At 54.8% G+C, this 8065-nt stretch overlaps 1 protein-coding gene across 2 annotated transcripts; it reads left to right on the top strand.

Annotated features, from left to right (window-relative positions):
* The first annotated feature begins 3023 nt into the window (after nucleotides 1–3023).
* On the top strand, nucleotides 3024–4822 carry LOC145514106 (uncharacterized). Of its 2 annotated transcripts, none has more exons than XM_081511197.1 (3): nucleotides 3024–3201; nucleotides 3601–3913; nucleotides 4164–4822. In XM_081511197.1, the coding sequence occupies exons 1-3, from the start codon at nucleotides 3067–3069 to the stop codon at nucleotides 4790–4792; spliced, it is 1077 nt and encodes a 358-aa protein (XP_081367323.1). In that variant the 5' UTR covers nucleotides 3024–3066; the 3' UTR covers nucleotides 4793–4822. The 2 variants fall into 2 exon arrangements, with proteins under 2 accessions (XP_081367323.1, XP_081367324.1); XM_081511198.1 differs by having other exon boundaries at nucleotides 3032–3201; nucleotides 4221–4822.
* The last annotated feature ends 3243 nt before the right edge of the window (nucleotides 4823–8065 follow it).

The raw sequence follows: 8065 nt of genomic DNA, 5'->3' as shown, positions 1-8065 counted from the left end.
CTGTCACAGTAAATGCCCACCCTGGGTGATCCAAAGGCAAGGGCTCAGAGGCTCCTGAGAGACTAACTCCTTTCAGCTGAGCACAGAGCTGGCTCCTCACTGGGATGCCTGTGGCCTGGGGCTCCCAGAGGGAACAGCAGCACTCGCCCCACCGTGTGGTCACTGCTGCAAGTGCAGGCTGCTCCTCACTCCCCCTTGACAGTGTCCCTGAGGGCAGAACAGTGTGAATCTACTCAAGGTGGAAATGCAAACTCCGATGCAACCAAACTTCCCACAAGGTCTCCAAAACCACTCAGGAACAGGGAATTGGAAACTGCAGGGCATGACATGAATGGAGATGGAGACTTGACACCTTACACCGAGTTCACTTCCAGTTATCCCTAGACAAAGTTTCCATGAAAACTTGTCACAAATCTAGAAGAACAATGAGCAGAAACCGGACACGTGCTTTGAGTCTTCACACACAAAACTAAAAGGCAGTCCACAAAACAACCCAGAGAATACACTGGACTTTGCAAAATCAAAGGTATCTACCGTGGGAAAGACCTCATTACAAAAGCAAAAGACAGGTCATACATCGCGAGACGAATGAGTGGAAACACAAAGCTTCTCAAGGACGTGTCTCCAAACAGACAAAGAACACCAACACAACAAGCCTGTGAAAACTAGGGAAAGGTCTGAAGGGACGCCAGACTGAGGAAGACACACACAGAGTATCCCGGATGATGTCCAGCACTGAGGGCCTGAAGAAACAACAGTCTAGTTGCACTCCCTCAGGCCTGTGTGACCCTGGATGAGGCCTCTGTTTCCCGGTGGCTCTGAGAGATGGACAGGGAGGAAGGGGAAGAGAAATCACTTGCACTTCTAATACTCACAGCAAAGTCTTCCAATGAGAAGGGAATTATCACCCCCACTGACAATGCCATTCACTGAAGTGATACCCACGAGTCCATCTAAGCCAGAAGGGAAGGAAGGACCTGTTCTCACAAAACGGCGAGAGATGGAAGAAAGAAGATCAAGCCAACACCAATCACTGGAAAGAGAAGCTGTGCTCAGGGCTTGAAAGAATTTCTATTGGGAAAATGATGTCACAGCCCCACAAGGCAATCCACAGCTTCGATGCTATTCCTCCCAAAATGCCAATGCATGTTCGCACCGAATAAAGAATTGCAAAAGGGGTTACGGAAACAGAAAAGAGCCTAAATTGTCAATACAATCCGACGAAAAAGCCCCGATACGGACGTCCAAGGTTGTGTGAAAGGAAATTAGACGACCAAACTAGGATCCTCAGGAGAGTATCGGAGAAGGCGATGGCGACCCACTCCAGTACTCTTGCCTGGAAAATGCCCTGGACGGAGGAGCCTGGTAGGCTGCAGGCCATGGGGTCGCGCAGAGTCAGACACGACTGAAGTGACTTAGCCGCAGCGGCAGCAGCAGGACAGTATGCTATTGGGAATACAACAACACACACAGATCCAGATCGATGGAATAAAGTTGAGGGTCCAGAAACAAACCCCGGCATCCAAGGTCAACTCATCTCTGACACAGAAGGGGAGAATATCCAAATGGGAACAAGAAAGCCTCTTCAATCAATGTCCATGGGAAAACCAGACAGCTACATCTGAAGAACGCTATTGGTTTTGATCTCACACCACCTCAATATCGGGGAATAACCTCACCCTAAAGACTGATGTCATGAGATAGCTAGAAAGAAGCGTAGGTCAAAGGCTCCTTAACATCAGAGTCTCCTTGCCATTTGCTGGGCGGAGGTAGAAATGGGTCTCTTCAAGTAAGGGAAAGAGGGAAACCAAGTACACCAATGGGTTTCCATCCAATGGAACCTCTTCACAACAGAGAAGCTAAGCATTCACAAATGCAAAAGATAGGAAACGGAACATGAGAGACTCCTTGCAAGTGGTGTATCTGAGAAGGGGTTCATATGGAAAGAGACGAAGAATGCACAGCACTCAGATTCCAAGAAACACCACCACCACCCTTGACCCTTCCCCCATGACCAACTCCGACCTAAAGCCTTTCTCTCCCTCTAACCTATCCCTAAAACATAACCCTCATCTAATCATATACATGTGCATTCCTAGCATCCATCCATCCACACACGAGAGAGAAAGAGGAAGACACAGACTGAATCGAAAAAGGAAAAGAGAGGGACACAGCCAGAGAGAGACACGGAACCAAAGAGAGGAAAGGAGTCGATGGTCCAGACTTTTCATCAATCTGTCTCGAAGGTACAAGCAATGACAGCGCCCATCCACCCCAGAAGGGGGAAAAGGACGGAAGGTTTGGAGAGGAAAAGACAAGAACACAGGGAGCCATTAGAAGCTCAGCCACCCGCAGAAGCCGAGCTGGGACACTTGAACAGAATCTCAATGGAAACAGAGGACCAGAAAGTTGGCTACTCTTTTGTATCAGAGAGGGAGACCTTCGAGTCTTCCTTTCAGTCCTCCAACTTGCATGCGGGGTCTCCAAACAGTCAGGAGGGGGAGTGCCTTTTCCTGGGTACCACGGCGCATCCAGGCCTCGTTCTGCCCCATTCTGTGCTGTGTCAGCCCTGGATGGAGTCTTTCTTTCTGAAGTCTCAGCGCACAAGCTCCACGTGATATCGGCCCCAGGTGGAAAGGCATGGAGCTGCTCGTAGGTCGACAGACCTAGGAAACAGATGGGAGAATGACCCCCACTCTGCAGATGGAGAGACCGGGGAAACCCTGAGGGGCATATGCTTGTCCAGGGCCACACCACTTATGAGAAGAAGGAGCCTGGTCTGAGAGCAGCGGGGTCCTCGGAGCTCAGGCCCTGGCTGCACCCAGGCCTCCCCAGGGCTGTGGGCTGGGCTGTGTGGCTGTCACTGTGCCTGCACATGGCCTAAGGGGGGTGGTCGAGCAGTCAGAAACCCAGAGATTCCCTTGCGAAGTTTTGGGGAAGGGACCTCAGCACGAACCCCAGGAAATGATGTCACCTGCCGGCAACAGAACCCAACAGAACCCACAACCCGGGTATCCAGGCCTCCAGAGCGGAGAGGAGCCCCCAGCCAGATCACTTGCTGCCAGGATGTTCTGCTGTTTGCCCCTGCCCAGAGGCCGGGGCCTCAGGAGAGCTCACAGGCAGTGTGCGTGGGCACCCTGTCGACGTTGGCTCAGGGCACCCCCGAGAGGCCTCTGGCCCTTTGCCCGGAGAAACAGAAAGGTAACACGGGGAGCCCCAGGCGGGGCCAGGCCACCTCTCCCATGCCACCCGGAAACACCGTGTCCTTTGCCTGTGTGTGTGGATGCGGGTTTCTCGGGGTGTGTCTCCCTCAATGAAGCCCAGGCGGATGTGGGGTCAGAAGCCTGCGGACAAGTTGTGTCCACACCCCAGGGGAGAGCAGGCTGGGTGGGATGGGGAGAGTGCGGGCAGCGCCGGCCGCCCAGGCTGACCTCACACCCTCAGGTGGGTCTCTTTCCTCCCGGGTGGGGATCTGAGCAGACACACGTCTCTGACCCTTCTGGGAAGAGAAGTTCGAGCAGGCAGAAGCAGCGGCTCCACTGGCCAGGCCCAGCTCGGAAAACTCCCAGCACGGCTGGCTGACGGTCACTGTCGTTGCAGAGCTTCCCACGTGATGAGGCCGAGGACGGGGACACCCCGTCCACCTCCCGGAGGGAGGGGTCGGAGCACCACCCCCCCGCCCGTGAGGCCCAGTGCAGGCTCCAGGTGAGCGTGCCCACGGAGGCATCAGCCCCACCGGGGGCGAAGCGGAGGCGGGGAAGGCCTGCTGCCGAGACACCGCCCAGGATACACCCGGCGGCCCAGTCTGAGGCTGCCACGGAGCTCAGCACACCCGGCTCCGACCCAGAGTCCCGAGAACCCCGGCCTCTGAGGCAGCAGGAGGACCTGGAGCCCAGCACGCCAGAGCACAGAGGTGAGGACGCTGGGGCTGGTGCACGGGAGTGTGTGGGGAGGGGGTGCTGAGCTACACACGGACGAGTCCCCGAAAGATGCTGCTGGGCCTGCAGCAAGCGCTGGCCTCACACCCCCACCCCCATCTTGCACACTTCAGTCCCAAAAGACATCCGACCCTGGGTACTCTTTGGGAATCTCTTGGAAGCTTTCTGTCCCGGGATACGCACATGCCAAGGCTGGCCTGTGGGCAAACTTTGCTTCTCCCCCAGCTCTAGCACTGGCCTCCAACTGGAACCAGGCTCTACTTCCCAGACCTGTCCCTACAGAGGTGGTGGCTCCAGGTGCAGGACCCAGGGATCCACCGAGGCCAGATGGAGAACCGAGACTTGCCCTCGCAGAGACACCAGGCCAGCTGGGTACTGGCCAGCACACCGGGCAGATCGGATCTCCGTGCCTGCAGGGCCCCCAGCCCCAGGCACTGATGTCCCACCCCCTCAGCCAGAACCTCCACCTCCACGTGCACCTGTACCTGCTCGGGCTTTGGCAGGAGAACCCGAGGCAGAGGAGGAGTCACCGCCTCGGCAGGGAGAGCCTGCCCTGGCTCCCGCGCAACACCCAGACGCCGACGATGACTCACTCGCCCCTGCAGGAAGAACGAGCCCCCGCTCTGGGCAGAGACCCAGAGCCCTTGCCGGAAACACCACGTCCAGGGGAGCGGTCGGCTCTGCAGCCTCCATCCCTGTCTGCTCACCGTGGACGCCGGCAACTCGGTCTGCCCCCAGGGGACATGGAGTTCCTTTCCCCTGAACTGCTTTGCATTTGGTTTGTTTCCACCTTTCTGGTGATGTTTTATTTTGTGTATGGTTTCCTGTATTTCTCTTGGTTAAGTTGGGATTAGTAAACTTTTTCATCATTGTTGCAATTTGGGAACACTGTTGTGTAACTCTGGTGATACTGTGTTACCATCCCAATTTGTAGTTTCAGACCCGTTCGATCTTTATGCCCCACCCCCCAACAAAGCCTGGATTCAAGGCAAGCACGCCCTGTTCATCCCTCCCCCCGATCCTGAACACAATTTCATCTTTTCTTTCTGCATTCCTTCCTATATTCTTGGTGTCCCCAATCAATGACTCTCAGTGAAATGACTGAAGGAGTTTTTTTCGGACTCTCCACCTACTGTAAGACTCCATTGGAGAGTTCTCATTTGTATGTCATTTGAACTAGCCTTTGATAGCTGAAAGGACGGTGTACGTCCTTTCAAGATATCATGTGCCAAACGAAGCCCTTTTGGCAAATGCCATCATTATCTCCAGGCAGGCATTGCTGTTTGAAGGGTGACATCTCAGCCAGAAGGCAGAGGCTGAGCTCCTCTTGTTGCACCAGCTCCCAAAAGAAGCCAAGAAAGGGAGCTGGAACAACAAACCACCCCAACGCCCAGGAAAGCGTTCTTCACGACAGAAGGCTAGAAAATGACCCAACAACCTTGTGGCCCAGAACCCCTCTAAAAAATCACTGTTCCATAAAAAAGAGAAACACATGGGAAGTTCCAAGGAGAGGCAATGCCCATGGCCAGTGTACTTTAGAGACGGCCTGACCGCTCCGGGGAAGACACGCACCGACGGAACCCCTTGGGAAACAGCAGTGATAGTCCTCACCGTCGTAAGGGTTTCCTCTGGGGACAACCTGCCCTGGGCACCACATGAGGGAGCAGACCGGCTTCTCTTCCTCTGCCCCCACACCATTCACTCATGAAGGCAGCTCAGGTGTTCTCATGCCCTGCCTGCCTGCCTGCCTGCCTGGCTCATCCGTGAGCTGTGCCCACCTCCAGGGCAGGACTCCACCTTCTCCTCTCTGTGTACCGTGAATCTGCACACAGTGGGCTTTCAGAACCTTAGGAGACTTGAGCCATTCCCACTGGAGCCAGAACCCTCCCCAGGAAGGAAAACAGCTGTGGAGTCATTTTGGCCCCAGCACTGGTTCCCAAACCCTGGCGGCTCCTACAGCCTCTACGGTGTGAAGAGGGAGGTCCCTTTTGACAGAGCTTTCCGGCTGTCAGATCTAAGCTGTTGTTTCCCTGTCAGCTGTGTCTCTTCCGTTGCAGCCAGGTGGGCCACGCTGCTCCAAAGGAGCTCACAAGCTGAGTTGCAAGGGAGGTATTGAGAGGACAGGGATGGCTACAACGTGCTGCAAACTGAGTGAGGGTCCCCACAATCCTCAGCAAAGGTCTGTGGTGTGCAAGTGGGGAGTAGAGGGCCCCCAAGTTCCAAAGGAAGGGAGGTACTCGGGAGCTAAAGCCCTTGGCTGCTGTGGTAGCAGCTGCACATGGCAGCTCGTCCACAGTGCACTTCGAATGAGGTCATATGAGCGGGACTCTGGAAATGGCTCCGAAATCCAGAGAAAGGGGTCAGGGTATGTGGGAATCCGGCGGGGGTGGGGGGTGGATGAAGGAAGGTGTCCTTCCTCTCTCCAGTGCAATTTGGTTTGGTGAGTCTCAAAGCTACCAGATGGCACTTCCCAAGTCAGGCCCCCGCAGGAATCAGGGTGGGCTGCGTGCCTCGGCCCCTGCCACAGGGACAAGCCACACCACTGGCCTCCCTGAGCTCAAATGGCCGGATCTGGGGGTTCTGTCTGGGTGCACACCTCCTTGCTGTGGCCAAGTTCCCCCCTTCTCTGAGCACCAGCTTCATCCTCTCGAAGGAGGACATCGATTGCTACCTTGGCACGTTACTCTCTTCATCCTGTGAAGACTCATTAGGCTTATCCTACAATTACTAGCTGGCCCGAAGAGATATCTCCTGAATCCAGATTAAGCTGGAGTCTCCCAGGCTCATCTGGCATGTCTTCCCTGAAGTCTGCCAAAACCCACACCCTTGCATTTCCAGGGACTCCCCTTAGCCAGCTGGGCAGAAAACCCAGCATGCTTCAAACAAGCTGACAGACAAGCGGGAGAGGACTCACGGGCAGACGGCCTCCCTCAGGTCTCGGGTGGAGCTCTGGGACCACAGCAGCAACGGGCCATCCCAGCCCCTGGGCTCAGCAGCGCCCTCATTCTCAGGCCGGCGGCTCTGCCCTGAGGGGAGCAGGAAGGTCACCAACTGCCGCAGGCGGACCTCAAGCCCCTCCCACTGCTGGAGCCTGACCTCCCCCGGCCCCACCCCTTCCCCTACCCCAGCAGGACGAGAGCTCGTCTTCCCCTGGCTTCCAACGTGAGGCCCGGCCCTGGGCCCCGATTGGGCACTGCCCCAGTCCGGAGCCAATCACAGTGGCCAGGGAGGTGGAACGCACCGATTGGCCAGGGCCAGGTCATGTGACCATGCTCCCCAGGAAACTCAAATATTACCAAGATTCCCTAACAAACCAATGAACAAAATTATCCAGTAAACGCAAACCGTACTTTTTAATGAGGCCAATGTCACAGAAAAAAAAAAAAATGCTTCACAATGAACTGCTCAAGGAAGCTACTAAATAAACTTTCAGAAAAGTTAAGTCGTTGTTTTTTTTTTTTAATAGGGTGACGGAGAGCTATACCTTTCCCATCTATGTGAATTTAGGTTTAAACTAGATTTCCCTTGGCTATTATATAAGACAAAAAACCCCACATCACCCCCTTTCACTCCCCCCACCCCCAAAAAGTGTTTTAGTCTATTGAGTTTTTGTGTCCTCAGTTGTGTCTGATTCACGGCAACTCACGAACTCTACACAGCCAGGCTCTTCCGTCCATGGAATTCAGGGCAATTTTTTTCTGTCACAGTAAATGCCCACCCTGGGTGATCCAAAGGCAAGGGCTCAGAGGCTCCTGAGAGACTAACTCCTTTCAGCTGAACACAGAGCTGGCTCCTCACTGGGATGCCTGTGGCCTGGGGCTCCCAGAGGGGACAGCAGCACTCGCCCCACCGTGTGGTCACTGCTGCAAGTGCAGGCTGCTCCTCACTCCCCCTTGACAGTGTCCCTGAGGGCAGAACAGTGTGAATCTACTCAAGGTGGAAATGCAAACTCCGATGCAACCAAACTTCCCACAAGGTCTCCAAAACCACTCAGGAACAGGGAATTGGAAACTGCAGGGCATGACATGAATGGAGATGGAGACTTGACACCTTACACCGAGTTCACTTCCAGTTATCCCTAGACAAAGTTTCCATGAAAACTTGTCACAAATCTAGAAGAACAATGA

The sequence above is a fragment of the Giraffa tippelskirchi genome, chromosome 7, assembly GCF_054371585.1.
Source record: "Giraffa tippelskirchi isolate mGirTip1 chromosome 7, T2T-mGirTip1v1.2.pri, whole genome shotgun sequence".
NCBI classification, from domain to species: Eukaryota; Metazoa; Chordata; class Mammalia; order Artiodactyla; family Giraffidae; genus Giraffa; species Giraffa tippelskirchi.
Note: the sequence above shows the minus strand (reverse complement) of the source record. Positions and strands in the feature narration are given on the sequence as shown.

Coding starts and splice junctions, on each gene's coding strand:
- LOC145514106 (XM_081511197.1), top strand. CDS start 3,067: ATGTTCTGCTGTTTGCCCCTGCCCAGAGGCCGGGGCCTCAGGAGAGCT. Junction 3,202..3,600: donor TTGCCCGGAGAAACAGAAAG/GTAACACGGGGA, acceptor CTGTCGTTGCAG/AGCTTCCCACGTGATGAGGC. Junction 3,914..4,163: donor CAGCACGCCAGAGCACAGAG/GTGAGGACGCTG, acceptor CTTCTCCCCCAG/CTCTAGCACTGGCCTCCAAC.